Raw genomic sequence first — 21479 nt, 5'->3', positions numbered from 1 at the left:
GTGCTTTAAAATAGTTCTAAAATGTGAGTTAGGGAGAGAAACAACCACTGTAAACATTTGAATCCTTACAATTGATGTTAAGATGTTAAACACAAAATGTGAACAATAGTTATAATAAAAATTTTTCCAGACTAAACCGTCTACAGGTATGGTTTATTGAGAAAAAATACTGATATCTCCTTATATTTTAGGCTTTATTGCGAAAGCTGATGGTAAAGGATTTTTTTTTTTTATACAACAGACTTACACAGATTTATGCATCAAAATTAATGTGATATCTTGAAAATACATGTATTTAAAATCACTGCTCCCAAAGGTAAACAGAACCTTTAACCGTTTCTCCTTTAAAATCTCCTGTCTAACAATTACTACCAGTGTGAATTGTTTCACATTAATTATTTTGCTCATATTGACCCTACAACCATTCCAGAAAATGGATGTAGCCAAATCATGACGCGGAAGGTGCACGTGTACTTAGAGGATTGTGTCTGTCCGTCCCTGGGCGGAAAAAGGATGGTTCACAAGCTTCAGCCAATCAAAACGCGCCAGCGCTAAGCACACGTGGAAGCCATTTTCCCCATTATCATGAATAAAGCCGAAAAACGCACTGCTAGAGTAGCATGCCCACACACCGTACTTGTAAACGTAAATGATGTGTGTGTGGCCAGATTCGTAGGCTTATATCAGCGCTTTGGTCGACTAGTTGAGTAATATCGAAGAAAGAAACATCATGAAGACTGCGTACATTTCCTGCATTGTCCTGCTCTGTGGAGTGGCATGGGCTTCTGATGTCCTGGAACCCACAGATAGTGATTTTGCCGCAATTGTTAATAATAAAGAACTAATTCTCGTGGAATTCTTCGCACCATGGTGAGAATTTTTCCTCGCAAAGGAGGGTTAAAAGCCGCTATGCTGTGTCCTTAGTCCCTTGCATATGATAATATGTTGCTCGAACTGCTGTGCTCAATGACCTGGCATTATTATTTCTATCTTTAGCCATTCTCTTGTTTGTTTTTTGTTGTTTGTTTGTTTCATTTCCATTTGAAGAGATGGCTGGATAGCCCATATATTCAGCTGCAATTGATAGCTGGTCTTCCAATTCCATAGGCTATCCTGAGGGTCCAGTACAGTAGAGGCGGGACCACCTCACCGCCACCGCCGCGCCGGGTTGAACACCCTGCTGGCAGTGTTGCTGTTCTTTGCGATGAACAGGACTGAGGAAGCGGGATCTTTTGAGTGTTACATGCATGAGTTCTGACTCTCTCTCTTGCGTGTACACGGGACCTCCATTCTAGAGTTCTATGTCCTAATCGAGGGACAGCCCGAGTGTTTTTCCTCTTACTAGAACAAGTAGAAGGAGGGACAATAGATTACACACTGTCAGAACATTATTCAGAATACTGACTTGTGTAGGATAGGACGGTGGCTAGCTTGATCATGTGAAGAGCGAAGTCCACTGCAAAATCATGTTGACATCAATATCAGATTATTCTCGTCACCAGCGATGTGTGTAGTCATGTGAAGATTAGATTCACTTAACAGTTGTGCTGCATGCTGCATGCGCTATGATGAGGCTGATTCTAGTATAAGAAAGAAATCTGTACCTAGCCTGATGTAACTATACACAGCCCTGTCGCTGTACACAAGTGTAAGTCACGACAGAGCTGTACGGTGTGGACACTACGTAATCTCGGGGTTCCGTGGCGCCGACTCTATTTTGAATTTACTGCACCATATTTGTTACTCAGACTACATACGATGAAAGCTTTATCTATTTAGCTACCGTCTTTGGCTATCGATATTGAGATACTGTAACTATTTCACAACTTACAAAAAATGACACTTTTTAAAATCCTGTACGTCGCAGAAATCATAAAAAGGCAGACATGATTTGAAATGTCGGCGGCACTGCGAATGGTGGGCAAAGGGGGCGCTGTCGACCGATCGGGCAGTACAAACTCTGCAGCGCGCTCACGAAAGAGATCGACAAGGGGTGTTGACCCCATCAGCGCACATGCCGCGCTCGCTACGAAGCACTTCCGGTCACGCATGCGCAATTTGCATCACTCAAAGCTGGGGAAGATTTATTTTGAGTCGCCAAGCGATGATCAGCATTCCGAATAAAACTGACTTTTTTGCTCAGTGTATGTTGCATGAGGACTCACTATGGATTGATATACCATGCTCATAGTCCAAGCATTTCAATTCACGTGAGTGATTCGTAAAATTTGTGATAAGAATGTAGAAATTTTCAACAGTTTTGTTGTTGTGTGGCCATGTTCGAGGGGTTTGTAGATATGTGTATGGGGTTTAGTAGATATGTGTATCACACACCGTCAAACGTTGTGCTAGTGCACGGCATCTGGTCGGGCTAAGCGTGATGCAGCATTGGTTATGAATTGTGATCTTTATGTCAAAAATAGAGAAGAAGGAAAGTAAATCACCATCATGTTGAAGCACGCCTACTGATGTTGTACATCTAGGGGGAGGAAATGATGGTCAGAAGTCAAACACAGGCTTAAGGATTTAACTCTGATACCCCTACTCCCTTTTTATTTCAAAACTTGCCTTCATGCCCCAAGCCTTCTCCAGAGTCAGTACTGTGCATACTTTCCTGACACATCAGCATAATGCCTTGTAAAACTCAACAAATGAAGTTGTCTAGATTTAACAGACACACCAGCCTTTACCAATTCTTTGAAATTAATGAGCATGTAATGTACATAAATAACAAATCAATAAAGTGTGAAAGACATAGAATTGTATAATACTTTCCAGTATTAGTCTGTCTGGAAATGATACGGAAGTTTCCTTTTTTTTTGATAGCAGAAATGTTTCAAACCAGAGAGCCAAAACCATTCATTGAGAAGAAAAACAAACAGACAAACAAGAGGAATCTTTATCTATCTTCTGTCAACATTTCATGAAGAACTTCTTGGAGTTTGTTGTGCATTGACTTGTGAATATGTACACGTAAAACATAAATTTGTATGTCTTTTTGATATCTTGGTCAGGTGTGGACACTGCAAACGTCTGGCTCCTGAGTATGAGAAAGCGGCAACTGCCTTGGCTAGTCAGGACCCTCCAATTCCATTGGCCAAGGTAAGTAAGTTTTGATGAGTTGTGTAAAACAACCAAGTGCAGGAATTTTTCCCACAATTTTTTTTTTTTTTAAAGATGAAAGCATCGGAATTGGCAGATGAGAGAAAATATAAGTTACATGGAAATACCATTATTTAAAAAAAAACAACAACTAATGGTGGACTAGGTAAAAGTATTATGTAGAAAAAAAAAAAAAAAAAAACTTTCTACATCCTATGGCAGCTTTCTGTGAGCTGTCTTTGGTACATGTGTATGACCCACTCTTTCCTGCAGAATACTGTGTAGTGCTATGTACACAAACTGATATATCAATGATAATTGACAGATTGATTGTGCCCCAAATATTTGGTATATTCCTTAGCAGTGTATCTTGTTATAACCTACACTTGAATACAACTGTGCTACAGTCCATATTGTGTTTTGTGGAATTCATGCACATTGAGTGCAGGTAACCCTGTATGGCATATACCCCCCCCCCCCCCCCATTGTCACTTACAACCTCTCTTCCCACTGATTGACAAATTGCCCTACATGGATGTGAATTAGTACTGAATTAATCAATGTTAAGCAGTTACCATGATAACAGAAATCATGGGCATTTATACTCAGGCAGTATTTGAACCTATGACCTGATCACCGGACAGGCATCTTATCCAATAGACCACCAAGGTAATGCTTGACAGCCAGTCAGTTGGTTCTAATCCTTATAGCATGCAGTGGGTACTACGACTACAATCTCTCTGTGAAGAGCTTGACATTATCTTCACTGTTATCCTGTTAATACAGTTAAAACTGTGTATGTGTTGTATCCTATCTTCATTGTTGTTATAGGTGGACTGCACTGAGAGTGGCAAGGACACATGTGGCAAGTATGGAGTGTCTGGCTACCCTACTCTCAAAGTGTTTCGCAATGGGGATGCCTCAGACTACCAGGGACCCAGGGAAGCAGGTAAGAAGCTGGCCAAAGTCTAGTTACTCTCACTGATGTGTTTATAGATATTAAACTCTGTCCATTCATGCCGCTGTAAGGTTACTATAGATATCTCTCATCAACCAGAAGCACCAGACGAATAATTACATTCTTTCTTTCTTCCCCATCTCTCTCCCCCCCCCCCCCCCCCCCAACCCAAGTCCAGGCTGGATGGAGTGGTAAAATGAATACACGTAGGAGTTACTTTCTATGCCTACAACTTTGATGCAGCTGCCTTACTTTCCTCCAATGACTTACCATGCTTTGCTTTCATATATTCTCCCTGAATTTAACCCATTGAAGATGGGTCCCGTGTATACTCAGACAGGTGTGTATGAGAAATGCTTGTTGTAGCAATATCAGCCCATCCTCAATCGGTTAAGAGGATCTACTCTTGTTCAAATAGGGATAGGGCCATTTGTTGGTGTAATGATTTGAAATAGATCATTACAATGGGGTCAACGTCATATGCCAAGATCTACTGTTTGCGGAGTGTCTCCATTATATGAGAATTTCATTAACTTCATTCATGGTATTTCAGACAATAAATGTGACCCGCTACAACAAAAAGGTCCTAAAGTCGCGCACGGTCGAAGCCGGTAAAATTGAGTTTGAAGTCAGAGCATTAAAATTGGTCAAAACTTACGATTTTCTGATTTTGATATATTATTGGAGTCTAACCTGTCTTCTATCATCTGTCAAAATTTTGAAGCAAAATGATCAAAGGAAAGACAAAAAAATAGCGTTTTTCTGAGCCATGTTTTTTGGCGTTTCAACAAAGCAGAAACTGCTTTGAAAATTTGGATTGAGCGCCACAGATAGGTTCCGCCCCTAACAACGACCAGAGTGATCTCATTGGTCAGTTTGCTGCTTGCTGCTAACCGAAGCGTGAAGCTCGCACACTGCCCAGTCAACTGGTGCGTGCGGGCGGGGTGCGCTATGCTCAGCCGCTTCTCACATCCTGGTCACTGATTGGTTGGTGAGGAGACCGCCGACGCTGATGTGCTTGAATGAACTCTTCGGGGGTTGCTAGGGCTTACCTTCTATTGTCCAGAGGTGAAAACTGACTTGTGTGTCCGTTGATCGCGATTGCGTCGAAAGGAAGACTTTTAGGGCGCTTTTCTCGAAACAGTGATTTTCCAGACGTCTCGACATGCTCTCTTTTAAACATCGATATCTCCGCAGCCGATTATTTTTATAAAATGTGTTATATATCAATCTAAAGCAGAAAGATTAGGGGATTAGATCGTGCAATTTTCAAATAATCGACCTCGCCCGACTTTAGTATCATTTTGTTGTAGTGGGTCACAAATATTTGATACCAAATTCTACATACAATGTGGTAGATCAGTAAAAAGCTAAAGAGCCGAAGGCATGTTGATAAGGAGTAGACCGATTGTGGGCAGTTGCACATCTCATGTGTGCCATACCTAATATCAAATTGTAATACTGTTTAGAGTGCCTGGGCCTTCTGCACTGGTTCTTAATATTGCAGTGATCCTGGCCAAATTAAGTTGGGGAGAAAAAAAAAATCTGGAAAATGTTTGAATATATCAACTGCTTGAGCAATAGCTCAGAATCTCTTTGAGACACTTTGAACAAGGCTGCACACTAACCCATTTCTTCTACTGGTCCAACCTGTCCGTTGGCCCAGTAGGCACCTAGTTTTTCCACTTTTTGCTGCTCCATTCATGCATGCAATGAACATTTTAAACTCTCCAGTGATTCATACTTGTTACACTATGTTTTCTTCATCCCTCCAGACGGCATCATCTCTTACATGAAGAAGCAGGCTGGTCCTAAGTCCAAAGAGCTCAAATCTGTAGCAGATGTGGAGAGTTTCTTATCTGACATGGAGGCTGGCATTATTGGTGCGTGATGTACACAGACTGTTTTCCCACAAGAGTCCTTCTTTGTTGGCCTTTTCTATTGCTATATACATATTTTAAACATGCATTAGAAATAACTTGGCCGAAGGATCTTTTAGTATACTGTAAAAGTGGAAATTTTCGCGGTGTTGAAATTTTCGCGCATTTCGCGCAACCAGAAACTAGCGCGAAAATAAAAACACGCGAATATTTTTGCTTGCTATACGTTCCTGTGCGTGATGTCTTGATTCCGCGGAATTAAAAACACGCGAAACTCTTCTGACCCGGCCTACCACGAAAAATTAGTCACGCGAAAATATCCACTTTTACAGTAAGTTGTACCAGTAATATGAAATATTTCACCAAAGAGAAATTTCCTTGACACTATTATGAAAATAATAATATGCAAACATTTTTTGATGGTAACAAATTATGATACAAAACCATGCTCATCTGCAAATAAATCAGCAAGGAAAGTTCACTGAAGTTGACTTAGAATTTATAATGGAAAAGTTGCCATTTTCCCAGTTAATGCATACAAATACCGATGATGTATATAGATATTCCATGTATAATATTTAGATACTCTATAATTTCTCCTTTTTCTGTGTATATCTGCATATCATGTGTCACCTAACAAGTGGTTTAAAAGTGTTTTGAGACAATCCTTAATAGTTTTAGAGTGCATCCCTATCATGACCTATTTCCTTTTTTAGATGGAACCATTTGTCGTCTCTTTCATATGTCAGCTCACCTTTGAGTTGGCTCCAAAATGAGGGCTGAACTGTTTAAGATGCATACCTGTGTTACAAAGCTTATTTATCAAAATCAGTGACTGTAGTGTCCCAAGTACTCTTCAATTCCTGTTGGAAAGTTTTGGCTTAAAATATAGGACAGTGCTGATGTGCTGACATTGTTATGAACATGAAACATTTGTTCAGTGTAAATCATATAATGTATGATACATGTGCTGTGGTATTGTGGTTCCATGTGTTCTGTAGTAGTGATATGTTATTTGTATGAACAGATTTACAGTCTTGGTTTTCCACGGTACCATTACATTTCCATAGGATTTTTCTCTGATGAAAGCAGCAGTGACATGAAGGAATACAAGAAGGCCGCTGACAGTTTGTTTGAAGACTTCCGATTCGCCTACTGCTTCGATCCAGCTGCAGCCGAGAAATATGGAGCTGCTAAGTAAGTTTTCACACTTAAACTCTGATGGGTTAAACTCTAGGTATGTGTTGGTGTGTGGGTGTTTTTTTTTTTTTTTGTATAAGTTTCACCTTAAAAAAAAACCCAAAACACCAAAAGGCAAAGTAGGTACAATGTATATCATTTGCATCCACAAATGCAAATTAGATAACGTAGTAAAATCTTGCCTCACAGTGCTTTCATTGGTTGGTACAAAATTGGAATGATTAGGTTTTTGGTCTGTAGCGCTGTAACTTCAACCTCCTCCTTGAACGCTGTAATTTTTAAGTTTGTACAACTCTGCATGGACTTGATGCAAATCTGATTTCAATGTCACTTCATATTAGGAAATTAATGAAGTTTTGCATGGCATATGCAAGTCATGGGATAAAGCAGTGACATCTCTCTTCTCTGTAATTTCACGTTCTGTCAATCAGCAAAGTGGTGCTCTTCCGACCAAGCCATCTCAAGAACAAATTTGAAGACAATCAGGTGGTCTATGAGGGTGCCATCAAGAAGAAGAACATCGAGACCTTCATCAAGGACAACATGTAAGAAAGAAAAGTTCTACATGTTTGTGTGCGGTCTGTGTGAAGCATGTATTTATGATTCTAATGTCTCATGTTTTACACAGTATTGACCTTTGGGTGTCTATGCAATCTCTCTCTTCCTCTCTATTTGTGTTGTATGTTTGTTGGTGTGTGTGTGTGTGTGTGTGTTTATGTTCGTTTTAAAATGCCTCTACCATGAAGCAATGTTAGAATCATTGTGATTTTGTGTTTACCTGTCAAATGATTTTTGTATATTTTGGATCAAATTGTCCTTTCTGGACACGATGGGAGATTTTATATGTATCATAATGGCTAGTTAAGCAGCTCGAATAATTCTCATGAGGTACATGGTGTAGATGATGGAACCAGTGCTTTATATGGCAAACTATGCATAAGCCTTCCTCTGTTAAAGATTGTTTGAATTACCGTGAAGTATGAAGAAACCATGTGACTCTGATATTGAGATGAATGGCAATTGGGAATAAAACAATCACAGTTATTCACAAGACAGTCTTATTCTCATCATTCCAGTGATTTGTTTAATTTGAAAAGGTCAAATGGCCCCGGGCAGCACTCTGTTCATATTTGCAAGCCAAACAGTGGCATATTTACATTTCACCATCTGTGTGAGTGATATGTGTTGAGAATTCTAATATACTGGCTATATATACTGTAGACTTCTTTGGTTTCAAAACACTGTAACTTACGTCAGCAATAACAAGGGCACCTCCAAAAGAAGAAAAAAATGATTAAATGGGTCATGCAACAAGTCAAGTGCATTGCTATGTCAGTGCATAAATCATTTATTGTTAGGCTTACTGAAGCCCCCCAGTCATGGCTGAAACAGGCATTACCGAACAGGTCTAATGGCTGGGAGTACATAACTGACTTTAATATTTTTTTTTTTTCTTACAGACTTTCAGTTTATTTGGAAAATGTTGAAGCTAATACATGTTTGGGTGTATGAAAATAACAAACATGACAAATCCAAACAGTGGACCAGAAATGAAAAAAGCACATTTTGATTACAGTTGAACCTCTATTATCCGGCCTCCCTTTATCCGGATCTCTCTATTATCCGGACGCAATCTCGCCGTGATTTTTTTTAATAATTACGGGAAGAAAGGGGGATTCCCAACTCCTTGAGAACTCCTACCCAAACACACATGAATTACATATTATTTCCAATATGATTAACATACATTGCATCAAATTTCCTTCCAAATTGCTTACATTCAGACATTTCAACATCCCCAAACATCCCCAAATGTAACAATGAAAAGGTTGCGGTATACATATTACTACATGTGGTACTACAATGGGCTACATCAGTACATGTGTATGTATATGTACATGTATAAAGCATTGAGTCTCCCGTATCCGGCCAAATCCCTTATCCGGATGAGCCCCGGTCCCGACTTGTCCGGATACGAGAGGTTCAACTGTACTAAAATCCCATTTGAGTCATAGTAAATTTTAACTGATTATGAAAGAAAATAAGAAGTCCACATTCGCCTCTGTTCAAGCTACCAGTAATTTCTTGCAAAGTAAGATGAGTACGAAGATATCTTTCAGGCTCCCTCTTTCTATCCTTTTCGATTTTGAAAATACATTTGGTATCTTTCCTCATGAGATATGATCATTTGGTGACTTTGAATATTCTTTCAAAACATTTCCTGTACAGCAATGGCCTGTGTGGTCACATGACGCCTGACAACAGTCAGTTCTTCAAGAAACCCCTCCTCACCGCCTACTACGATGTAGACTACAAGCTCAATGTCAAAGGTTGGTACTCAGTTCACAACAGGGCCCTGTTTTATGAAGAGTTAAAATTGATTATATAGTTGATTTCTGTCATAAGTGTATGGCAGCCTGTGTGTTAAGGAAATTTGAAATCGATTATATCTTTTGATAAAACAGGGCCCAGGTTTGCTTTCATCACAGTGTAATGCTGTGTATGTTATGCTTAAGAGGTTGGAATGAATTTCGGTGGAAGGATGTTAAACGTACTTTTAGTTACTGTAAAAGTGGATATTTTCGCGCGACTAATTTTTCGCGCTAGGCCGGGTCAGAAGAGTTTCGCGTGTTTTTAATTCCGCGGAATCAAGACATCACGCACAGGAACGTATGGCAAGCAAAAATATTCGCGTGTTTTTATTTTCGCGCTAGTTTCTGGTTGCGCGAAATGCGCGAAAATTTCAACACCGCGAAAATTTCCACTTTTACAGTATTGTGATTTCATTTGCACATTGTTTGTTATGCATAAGGGTTTTTAACACATGAGCATCTTTCTCGAAAAAACGTTCACATTTTGAAGCTCACTGGCTGGGATGGTATAAGCGGATAAAATGATCGCAAACCCCTAATGCCCCAATAATGGAAAATGCTATAAGGGTATGTTCATATCAAATATGTATTGTGAAATGTGATATAAACTTTTTAGAATAAATTTAAATTATGTATGATTGTAAATTGACTGTAAGTTATATTTTGTTAAATGACATTGTTTTGATTTTATTTTTCCCTTGCAGGCACAAACTACTGGAGAAACAGGTAAAAATGACTTCTTCGCATTAAAGCTGTTCATCTAACACATTAGAATTTGACCAGTTTCATAATTCAATGTAATATAGAATTCAACAAATTTTGTGAATGACAATGGCCATACATGAATGTATAAGGCGTACCTGTCTTTTTTGTTATATTACATATGGAATGAAACAACCTGTTCTGAATGAAGGCAAGCTGTAATGCTTGTAATCCAGTAATGTGTATGATTCGTTATGGGTGAGGTGTTATTGTGCACTGTGTGATATGATAGATTTAGATATAATTTTGATTGAACATTTGATGAAGACACACTAACTTTTGAATAGTTGAACTGAATTTTTTTTTTTTTGCAACACATGCAGAGAAAAAAGGAAGAACCCTTTATCTAGAATTTGTGAATGTTTTGCTCTAATTGGCATCCCTTTTCTGTGGAAAACATATATGAACATATGGTATAATTTCTTCATTTCTCCAGAGTCATTAAGGTTGCCAAAGAATTTTCTGATCAGACGATGTACTTTGCCGTGGCACAAGCCAGCGACTTTTCTCGCAAACTGGATGAGTTTGGCCTGGACTTTGAGGAGGGAGCCCCAGTTGTTGCCATTGAAGGTGCAGCTGGTGAGAAGTTTGTGATGTCTGAAAAATTCAGGTGAGTTTTTTTAGATGTTTTTATATACCTCTTCCTCTTTCTCTCTTCTCTCTCACTCAACAGAAGAAAGTTAGGAGAGACTTCTGAAATAGTTGTAATCGGATGTGTCTTGGTCACGTTTTATCCATTGATATATGTTCAGAAAAGTAAATATGCTTTTGTCATAAAGTGACCACTCATATAACTTGGAGGTGGTGCCTCTTGTGCTTCTACTTAGGATGTATTATTTGGTACCCTGGAGTACCAAATAACTATTTGCCATTTGGTTGAATTCTTTATTCATTTATTATTACCGTAGTCTCAGCTTAATCGGGTAGTGTCGGGCAGAGCATTTCTTACCCACTAAGTGGCCAGAAAGCATATTCCATTCACATCACAGCTACCACACACAAATATTACACCTATCTGTACCGCTACTTTACAGCATGTTATATCACTATAACTGCAGCTTGTCTAAAGTCACACAAGAGCCTTTGCAGCAACTTCAATTTCTCTTGTTATGGTTTCAAGGAAAACGACATACAAACCCAAAAAAGTTTGCATGCTTGAAGACCATACCCTGTTAATGACCAACTGTAAAGGCTAATTGGCAATCCATCCTGAGGCCCTGCTTGCACGAGTGCAAACTCGCCATTCATGAATGTACAATGTATATACTTTGAACAAATCACTTTGACATAACATTGTAAATCACAAAAATTGCAGTCATTACAGTATGCCGCTGGCATGGTGGTGCAGTTATGCAGGTCCCATTGAAGAAGAAAAGAAAATGTGAACTGATTCACTTATTTTTCTCCTCTTTGCTCTGAAGGTACATAGGAGTCTCAGTGTAGCTAGCTTTTATTCTTTTCTTCTTCTTTTTTCTTGGAAGCTGGCTAGACAAATGTTGTGATTAGTTTATCACTGTGTTTGTAGTTTTGGAAGTGCATGTAGTGCATTGGTACAACAATTTGTACATGGCATGCATTGTCTACTTGTAGTAATATGACGAATTGCTCTTACACTGCACATTTTTAAGTTAAAACGAAAACCCAAATGCTATCTTCTGTTAAAACCTCACAGTTTCTTCAGAATTTCTAATATTTACACACATTTCTAAAGACTTTTTATGGGAAACTAAGAGAGTAGATGAGGTTTGCCTAGAAAATTTCTACTCCTTTAACTGAAATACCTACCCAATTATCTGATGAATATTACATGCATCGAAACCGTTTCTTCAGTTTGTATGTCGATTAAAGCCCCTTTGCTAACATTTGCAGATATAAAAAAAAAAAAACCAGCTTTAGTGCTTCAAAATCGTTCTAAAATGTGAGTTAGATATGAAAATAACTGTCATGATAAAATGTTAATCAGTATGAGCAATGTTAAATATTGTTAGATACCAGGTATACAAAATGTGAACAATAGCTCTATTAAAGGCTGTTTCTGGAATAAACCGTCACCATGACTGTTTATTACCTCCGCCAAGGAAAGAGGAGGTTAAGCGATCATCGGCATTGGTTTGTCTGTTTGCAAAATAACTTTAAAAAAGTTGTGTTCGGATTGAAATGAAACTTGCATAAAAAGTCAGTATTGACACAAGGAACACCTCATTCAATTATGGTAGTGATTCGAGAATCTTTATGGATTTTTGAAGGCTTTTTCATCTTTTGGCATATAAGGTCAATGAACATGGGGTTCAAGCTGTGCATACTGAAGGTGTTACATGCGCGCACAAAAGTGCGTGCTCTGCTCCGGCAAGGCGCAGTGCAATGACGTATTCAAAAAGCTACTATTTTGGGAAATTTGAGTTGCTGGCTCCGGCTTGGCGGTGGTCTGTGCTCTGCGAGTGCTTTTCTAGTTGAGTTAATCAGTGATATATCCTTGTATATTAGCTACTGTATTGTGAAATTTTGTACAGTAGGGTGTTTTGTGATACAACTTAACTATACATATGCATCAAATGTGATAATTTGAACATTTTTTAATCACTGCTCTCAATTTTAGATAGTGGCTTTCAGCAGAGTACCCAATTCTTTTAGGTGTTGCCCGATTATGTAGAGATTACTGTATTAATGTTTTATTTTTTGTGCTGTACTCCGGGTCAGCAGATAAGTAGACGAAAGTAGTTTCAGTAGTGTATGCAAGAAGATTTTGTTGTGTAAGTGATTTTAACACAACAGTAAATGCTTGCTAATGGTTTGAAACATTTTTTTTTTTTTAAATGGGAAGGGGTAGGGAGGGGATGGATGGTGTTATTTTCTGGCTACACCTGTATAGTGAAAAGGGAACATGTAGATAATGACTTGTGTGTTATTGTTTTATCATTTGAACAGTATGGATGAACTGAGGTCATTCTTGCAGAAGTATTTCAATGGTGAGCTGGAACAGTACCTCAAGAGTGAACCTGTACCAGAAGACAATGATGGTCCTGTCAAGGTAAGATTGGGTTTTACAGATCATAGATGTGACCTTTGGTGATGAAATACCCCTGAAACAATCTATATATGACCCTGCATCACAAAAACCAACAAAAAGTCGCCAGGCACAGATTTTTAGTTAAGGGCAGATTCGGAAGGAGCAGACTCTAAGCTTTAAAATGATGTGTAGCTCAACTGAAATTGACTCTCCTAACCTACCTAAATAACGGAAAGAAAGCACACACTCTGGAAAAGTGTGAACCGAGAAAAGAGGCTCTGAAGTACAGGGTCTGTTCAAGCACTTAATCTTCACCAAACTGTGCTAGCTGTGCAATGAATGGGACAAAAAAAAAAAAAACAAGATGTAAACCACCGGAGCAACAACAATGAAGAGATTGTCAGATTAGGCTGAAATTTAAACATGCTCTATTAACACATTCTGTCCATGATTAATGCCAACTTTCAAAGCAGTAGCTTTATCCCATCAAAAGTTATCAGACTTGAAAGTGAAGAGTGTACAAAGGGTTATCAAGAAATGGAAAGGGGCCTCTAAGACATACCTGATGTCACTACTTTACAAAAAAGGGTTGTAGAAAAAACTGCTGAAAATGCACTTCCCAATCCATTTCATGATCCCAAACTTAAGAATAATGTAGATTAAGGGTAGCTCTCTCAGAAAATATTAAAAACCTAATATTTAGTTGGTTGACCCCATTTCACCTTTTTTGAGTCCTCGCGTAAAATCAAGGGGTGCGACTTTTTGTTCGTTTTGTGATGCGCAGTCACATATTTGAATACATTCAATCCAGCCTACATTGACCTTGCATAAGACCCAAGTTTGAAAAAATGGATATGTTGAAGGGAAAATTATATTTTTGATGGATATAAATGTGTTAATTATGTTGTCTAAGTCGCAGTTCGTGTAAAGTGCACTCTCATTATAAAAGTTAAAATGAAATTCTTGTTAAAACAAAGTAAAATTTCAGGTCCCAAAATTATCATTGATATAATTATATTTGTACACGTTATTGTTTGATAATAAAGAAATTTCAACATAACGAGTGAAAACTGCCAGTCCTGGCAACTTTGTTATAATGAGAGTGCACTGTATGTAGATAGGTTTTTGCCAGTCCCAGTCAACATAGGCAGGCTTGGCTGTGTCTTGATTTCAGTACTCCTTTAGGTAGAGAAATATTGGCATATTTTGTTCATAATTGTGCTAAAAACATGAGAACAAAATCTGTAGTGTTGTGCCCTACAGATTTACACACATTGTAGATAATTATCTGATCATTGTGCAGGGGCGGATCCATGAATTCCGTAAAGAGGGGGCGCGTTTACAAAATTAAAGGGCGCACGCACCCCTCCCCCGATTTTTTTGTTTTTATTTCTTTTGTTTCAACAAAAAATAAAGGGGGGGGGGGCGTGCGCCAGTTGCGGTCCTCCCTGGATCCGCCACTGTTGTGACAAGCCAAGTCATGTTTTTAAAATGTCAATATGGAAATTACTGTTGTGACCTACCTTTTGTGCAAAGTCACATGTGTGCTTCTGAGGACTATTTGTATCTCACCTGTAATCCTTTGTGAGGGTGATGAGGCTAGGGAGAAGCAGTCTAACCCTGAGTTGCAATCACTGAAAATGAACTTAGTCAAAGGAACAGCATCTATTTGTGGTATAATAAGTTGCAGCTTGACTGATGTTATGATGCTGTAATATTGAAATATCATGCATGTCCCTGGTACTTACTCAACCCTATTTTAACTGGGGGGGGGGGGGTCAAATTTACCCCCCCCCCCTCGACATTTCGCGCCACGATTCCGCAACGCGCAAAGATTTTGCCGCGTCGTTTTGTGACTTTTTTCATTGATGTCTCCTGCATATTTTGAGACCAAATTTGCGACGTCCGGGTACACCGTTCTGAAGTTACGTAATGTTTTGCATATATATGCATGTCAACCTGAAAACGGCTCAAATTCATGATATCGTGTGCAAATCCAATGCAAATTGTGTTTTTTGGTTAAATTGATACAAATTAGATTATTTCAACTTTTAACCATTCAAATTAATTGATTCTAGTGTAGATAAGCTTGAAAAAGTGCCTGCAACAAATTTTGGCAAAAAAACAATAGAAAACAAAAGGTCGAAAAAACAATAGGATACATAAGAAATAAAAAACAAAAGAAATTGATTTTGATTGTGCTATTTTTTTACAAGAAAATTGTTTGATGTGTCTTGAGGAACTCTGACGAAAAAATTTAGTAATCCTTCAGTCTTTTTAATGGAGTTATAGGTGAAAATATGATTTCATGCATACATTTGCATAATTGATTTATTAAAAATAGAAAGCCAATATTTTTCTATTCTATGACCATGTAATCTTGTAGTTGACATCCGGCTCTATCTTTTGGCAAAATTTTGCGGCAATCGCGCGATCGGCAGCCGAGATCTCAAATAGCCCAGTTAAAATAGGTTAAGTTGTAAGTTGGAAATTGTTCTCATAAGGATCCATGCAATAACTGGATTTCTGAGTCCTATTAAAGTTTTCTTGTTATTTCGTTTGAAGTGTATCTGTGCCAAAAGATTCAGAAAATGAAAGTAATTTTGCTAGAGACTGATGTCCAGTTTTATCCTTGCTCTCAATGTGATTTAAATCAGTTTAATTCATCAAATCAAAATGGGAACATAGTGCAATAATGTAAAGTGTGTTTATAATTTCTATTCCTCTCCTGCCCAACCCACATTAAGTGTTTGGGGGTCTTTATTTTGTATGAGGGACTCTCAGTGTATGATAGTGATACTGTTTCTCCCAAGTTCAAATGTTTTCTGTATGTTATATTCTTTTAAACCCTGAATAATCAACATTTCAGTACAGTGGGATTTTGCTGGTCTCAATTAGTTTGTTATACATTGTATTATGGAGAGTCCACTGTGAGATTGCATTTGACACTATGATAACTCCAAGCAGCACTGCTGTATATCCAGTAACACTCGTTCCAATAGTAGAAGATGTCCAGAAGATACATGTACATGTATAATCATTATCTTCATGCATTCTTTCCCTCTTTGTTTCCCCTCTCAATCTATATCTCGCTTGATTTTTTCTTTCCATTGCATAGGTTGTGGTAGCCAAAACATTCGACGAAATTGTCAGAGATGAGACGAAAGATGTTTTAATTGAGTTCTACGCACCTTGGTGTGGGCACTGCAAGAGCCTCGAACCAAAGTACAATGAGCTAGGAGAAAAGGTAAGAAAATCTTATTTTATAGCAGGGAAAAGAAACAGAATACTGTAAACCATATATTTTTGCACAATTAATTTTTCGCGCTGAGCATCTCAAAAACATATCCGCAGGTTCTTGAATTCGGGCTGCACGATTGTCAACCCATACAAAATGTGCAGAGAAAATTGTGAAGATATTTTTGCGGGTTTTAGAATTTGTGCCAGCCAAACATAGCATGAAATGTGCGAAAATTAATGTACCACAAAAATTTGTGCATTTGCAGTACTAGTACATGCAAACCATGCTAATACTTATGTTGGTGGAATTCTGTTGATAAAGAGGTCACTGGGTCTAGCTTACTTACTGTAAAAGTGGATTTTTTTTTTGTTTTGTTTTGTTTTTGTTTTTTTTGGGGGGGTAATTTTTTACACTCGGCCAGGTAAGATCAATTTTGCTTGTTTTACATTCCGCGGAATCAAGATACTAACTACTGGAACATATGGCATGCAAAAATATTTGTGTGTTTTTATTTTTGCGCTATCTTCTGGTTGTGCGAAATACGCAAAAATGTCCACACCACGAAACTTTCCACTTTAAGTACCATGATATTTCCAGACCCTCTTTGTGTCCATACACTTGGAACACACCCACAAAAGTATAGTGTAATAACATTACGCTTGTTGTCTGTGAAATTCTTGTTCCAGTGATTAGAAAAAGAGAGAATTACACATGCGGACACCAGACAAACATACTGTGTACACATAGATCAAGTGAAACCAAATTTGTAGTTTGACTCTTCCAGTGAAATTCTTGTGTTATGCAAACGGATTTGCTTTCAATTGATCCCTTATTCAACCCGTCTTGTGCTCAGACATTTGGCTGAACTTGCCAAGTGTTTTTTCCAATGGCTGTCAGTAATCCATCCAAATTTGACTCGGTTGTAAAGCTTAGCAAGCCCACTCAGGTGTAACAATGTGCCTCAGTCCAACAGGAAGGGCACGATGACACAATAGGGATTATGGGAGTTATGTAGATTTGGTAATCTCCATTCATTGACTACTTGTATTAGTTTCCAGACATTTGTGCTAATCAGCGGAGAAAACACTTTGCCAATTGGCAAACGAACCACAATAAAGGTTATCTCTGTGAATTGTGATGCAGTCAAATTTTTTTATGCATTTAAAGTGCATGCAAAAAAAAATCAGGACTCTCTCGCTGGCTTTGAGTGAGGCAATTTTCAGCTCGTGGCGTTTACTGCACAACTTTTTTTTTCTTCTTCGTAATTTTATGCAGATATGAGTCTGTTTGACTATACAAAATGTGTTGGCGCTTTTACATTGCTTACACAGCTTCAAGGAGACGAGAACATAGTCATCGCTAAGATGGATGCCACAGCCAATGATGTGCCATCACCTTTTGACGTCAGGGGGTAAGTCCAATCTAGGGATATTGACAAAGGGGCTTTTATGCCTTCCATCAAGAAATATCACTGGAGGCATCATGTTTTCAGGTTGTCCATCCAACTTAAAAATTGTTTGATGTATCGTACGTGAAATGTGGCAAATGTGTGTTTGAATAGACAAAGCTGTGCCTATCAACTTGTAGGTACACACACTTAAGGTCAATTGTCAACGGTTGAGGGAAAATGCTAAAATTTAACTTTTCTTTCAATATCTGGACAATGGCTAAAGGTATTTTTATGAAACGTAGTACATATACATGTATTGCCTGACAATGATTCTCTTGGGGAAGTTTTTGGTCATGAGGTCAGGGATCAGAGTTCAGATTAAAATAATTTTGCTATTTTTCCATACCTTGGATTTGTCTCAGTGGTATTGACCGATCCTGTGACGCGCTATGTGTATTTTTGGCATGGGCAGCGCCATTACGCGGTGTCTCAGCCGACCCCCCCTTCCCACTCCCCACCCCTCTCCCTACATTAGCACGCGCGCAGAATGAAAAACTGACGCATGGTTGCTTTAGCCAATGGGCGTCTCGTACTGAGTGCGCGAATGCTTGCTTAGTGCGCGAACCTTTGTTACAAGTGCGCGATAAACATGTTGCCCGTGGGGTGGGGGAGAGCAGGGGGGGTCGGCTGAGACACCGCAATTTGAGCTCATGGCTGCGCCCAGTGCCACAAAATGTCTGCTGCCCTCAACGAACCCGAATCGGTCAATACACTTGATTAACTCGGTACACATTACCACGCAATAATTTTTCATAGCAAAAGATTTTGGCCTGGGGGGGTCATTGATTTTTTTTTTTTTTTTCCAGGCACCCAGTCAGTGAAGCCAGTAATAAATGAAGTTCAACATTGACTACATGTGAAGCTGTTGTGTTATGTGTAGACATTCTTGTATTTGACTTGATGGTTTCCAGCGAGTAATAAGCATATGAAAATGTGATCAACATGCAAAGCTGTCATTTCACTGAATAATATTGACCCTTTGGTGTGTTTTCTTTTTTTCCAGATTCCCAACTCTGTACTGGGCTCCTAAAAACAACAAGTCCAAGCCCAAGAAATACGAAGGAGGCCGCGAGGTTGACGACTTTGTGAAGTTCATCAAGAAGGAAGCAACCTCCAAACCAGTCAATCTTAGTGGAGAGAAAGGGAAAACAGAACTTTAATATATTATAGCATGAAGAGTATCACGCAGTTGTCATTTTTTTTTCTCTCTCTCTTTTTATGATAGTATTGGGGAAAGTGGGGCTCCTAGGTAATGTGCATATTGTGTAGGTAAAGTTTCGCCGTACAACTGTAGTTCCACAAAAGAAATTTCACCTTCCAACTGCAACTACATTGTTAGGAACATGATAACATTGTTCAGTGATCTATTAAGTAAGTCTGATGAAGCATTTATGAGAGTTGATGCATCTTGATGCTCCTACATATTAATTCTGACAGGCCAAGGACTCGTGTTCAGGGCTTCTTCTTTTAAAAAAAACTTATGTTTTGTTATTATTATTATTTTTTTTTTAGTTGCGCAGAGTTGCATGAGATTTGCATGAGGGTGATAAGATTTTCCTCCACATTCTAGCTGAAGTTGTTTAGAATAACAGGGAAGCCAGTAGACATGGCTATTTCCATATCTGAAGAAGAGCATTTCCTGTTTTAGAGATTTCATTTACTTTTCTAGACGGCGTTGCTTTACAGTTGATTTAAAATGAAAATTAGAATTGGCTTGATTCGCACATGCCAGGGTGGTGAAGGCAGCAAGCTGCATTTATACCTACTTGTGCCATTCTGTATGGTATGAAAGTTAGCATATCAAATCCAGTTTCATGACCAAACAGGTCATCTGCATGCCTCGCCTATTTATGGGTCACACTTGATTGTGACTCCATGCAGGATTTCAGAGTACAGTTATACTCGCCAAGTGTTCCTTGTAATCAATGTTGTTGATCCCTTTCTGTGTCAGGGATCTTGGGCAGTGTGTACAATGCTTTGGGGTTTTCTGTGCTAATTGGCACTCAAAGCACGCAGAGGGTTAATTGGGTCCCCCACCCGTCAGAGGAAAGCGATAGATCGGTGAATGCATTCATGTGTGTATGCATTCATGTGTGAATGCATTCATGAGTGAGTGCATTCGTGTGTGTGTGTGTGTGTGCACCCATGCGTGTAGGCAGTGATGCGTGTATGCTTTGTTGCGTGTAGGCAGTGATGTGTTCTTAAGTGATAACAAAGTGCTGTCAATCACTGATGTGTTCAACGTACATCCTCCCTCGTCACTGACACATCAGTCTGTCGGATCTACCAGCAGAGCTTATCCAACTATAAAACATTGAAAGGATCACTTCTGCTCCAGATTACGGTGTCAAGAAATCTCCAATATTACAGACATCAGACTACTTCACTGCGTGATCATTAGAAATATGTGACGTCAAGATAGAATAGATATTGCTTCAGGAACTGGCTATTTAAATACAGGACAATTATATATCCACAATGTAAGGTAAAGTTAATATTGATATTTTTTTCCCCTCCCAGGTCGCTGACCTATAAAAATGTTTTATGTCAGCCATTACCACATCTATTACTGTAAGTTTTCTTTTCCTTGTTGGAAAGATTACGCAAACATAAAATCTGATAGGAACAATTAAAACCATTGCTTTGATATCGGTCTTTCTCCTCTTTCTTGGAATGCAAATATTTGTGATGGTTTCTTTTTAATGTTGCTTTTCAAAAAAAAAATAAAGCATAAAACTGAATTGTTCATACAATATACGCATATCACAATCAATACACGTACAATATACATGTATATGTCTCCCTGAAGTGTATAACTTAAATAGTTCTTTCCTTTTTTTCAAATTCTATGAGGGGTACCAGTAATGTTAGATTTGTTGCAAGAGTTCCTTTTGAGAAAAGTGAATATTTCCATTTTAAGTGTGATTGAAACTACTGTACCTGTATTTATTTACCACTTTTTTGTTACGATGAAGTGTATAAATGTAGATGTGTAAAGGCCTTGAAAAGTGACACAAAACTCCATATTGGAATGATTTTATGTGCTAAAAAGCAATACGTCATGACGGACTGAAAAAAGGCATTTTGGATTATGTCACTTAATTTGCAAATTCTTTGTACTGTGTGTGTAATTGTGTCAACACACCATATGTTTAAGTGCATTTGATACATGTAATGATTATATGTATGTGATCTGGCTGTATTGGTTGACTGAATCAAATTAAAACCTCTAAAATGCCACACCTCACTTTGAGACTTTGTGTACCTGTTATGTAATGTAGATCTCCAGGTTTTTGGATTCACAACTCGTGCAAGGCTGACTGTTTAAAAAAGAAAAGAAAAGAATGGTGTGTGTGTATGTGTGTGTGGAGGGGGGGGGGGGGAAGGGGCTGTCTCCTCCACTGGTGTGACGCTGCATCTTTATTCTCAAACACACGAGTACATGTACACCTGAATGATTTAATTATCATTTTCCCTGCCTTTCCTGACATGATTATGCTCGTGTAC

The 21479-nt window shown here is 38.5% G+C and overlaps 1 protein-coding gene across 1 annotated transcript; it reads left to right on the top strand.

Moving 5' to 3' along the window:
* Positions 1-690: 690 nt before the first annotated feature.
* On the top strand, positions 691-21219 carry LOC140230942 (protein disulfide-isomerase A3-like). The gene is made up of 13 exons (XM_072311083.1): positions 691-870; positions 3015-3102; positions 3934-4051; positions 5836-5943; positions 7011-7137; positions 7572-7685; positions 9370-9470; positions 10217-10238; positions 10711-10884; positions 13200-13302; positions 16400-16528; positions 17854-17933; positions 18976-21219. Exons 1-13 carry the CDS (start codon positions 731-733, stop codon positions 19130-19132), a joined length of 1461 nt encoding a protein of 486 aa, XP_072167184.1. The 5' UTR covers positions 691-730; the 3' UTR covers positions 19133-21219.
* The last annotated feature ends 260 nt before the right edge of the window (positions 21220-21479 follow it).

This window comes from Diadema setosum, chromosome 7 (genome assembly GCF_964275005.1).
Source record: "Diadema setosum chromosome 7, eeDiaSeto1, whole genome shotgun sequence".
In the NCBI taxonomy this organism is placed as follows: Eukaryota; Metazoa; Echinodermata; class Echinoidea; order Diadematoida; family Diadematidae; genus Diadema; species Diadema setosum.
This window is presented reverse-complemented; position numbering and strand designations above follow the sequence as displayed.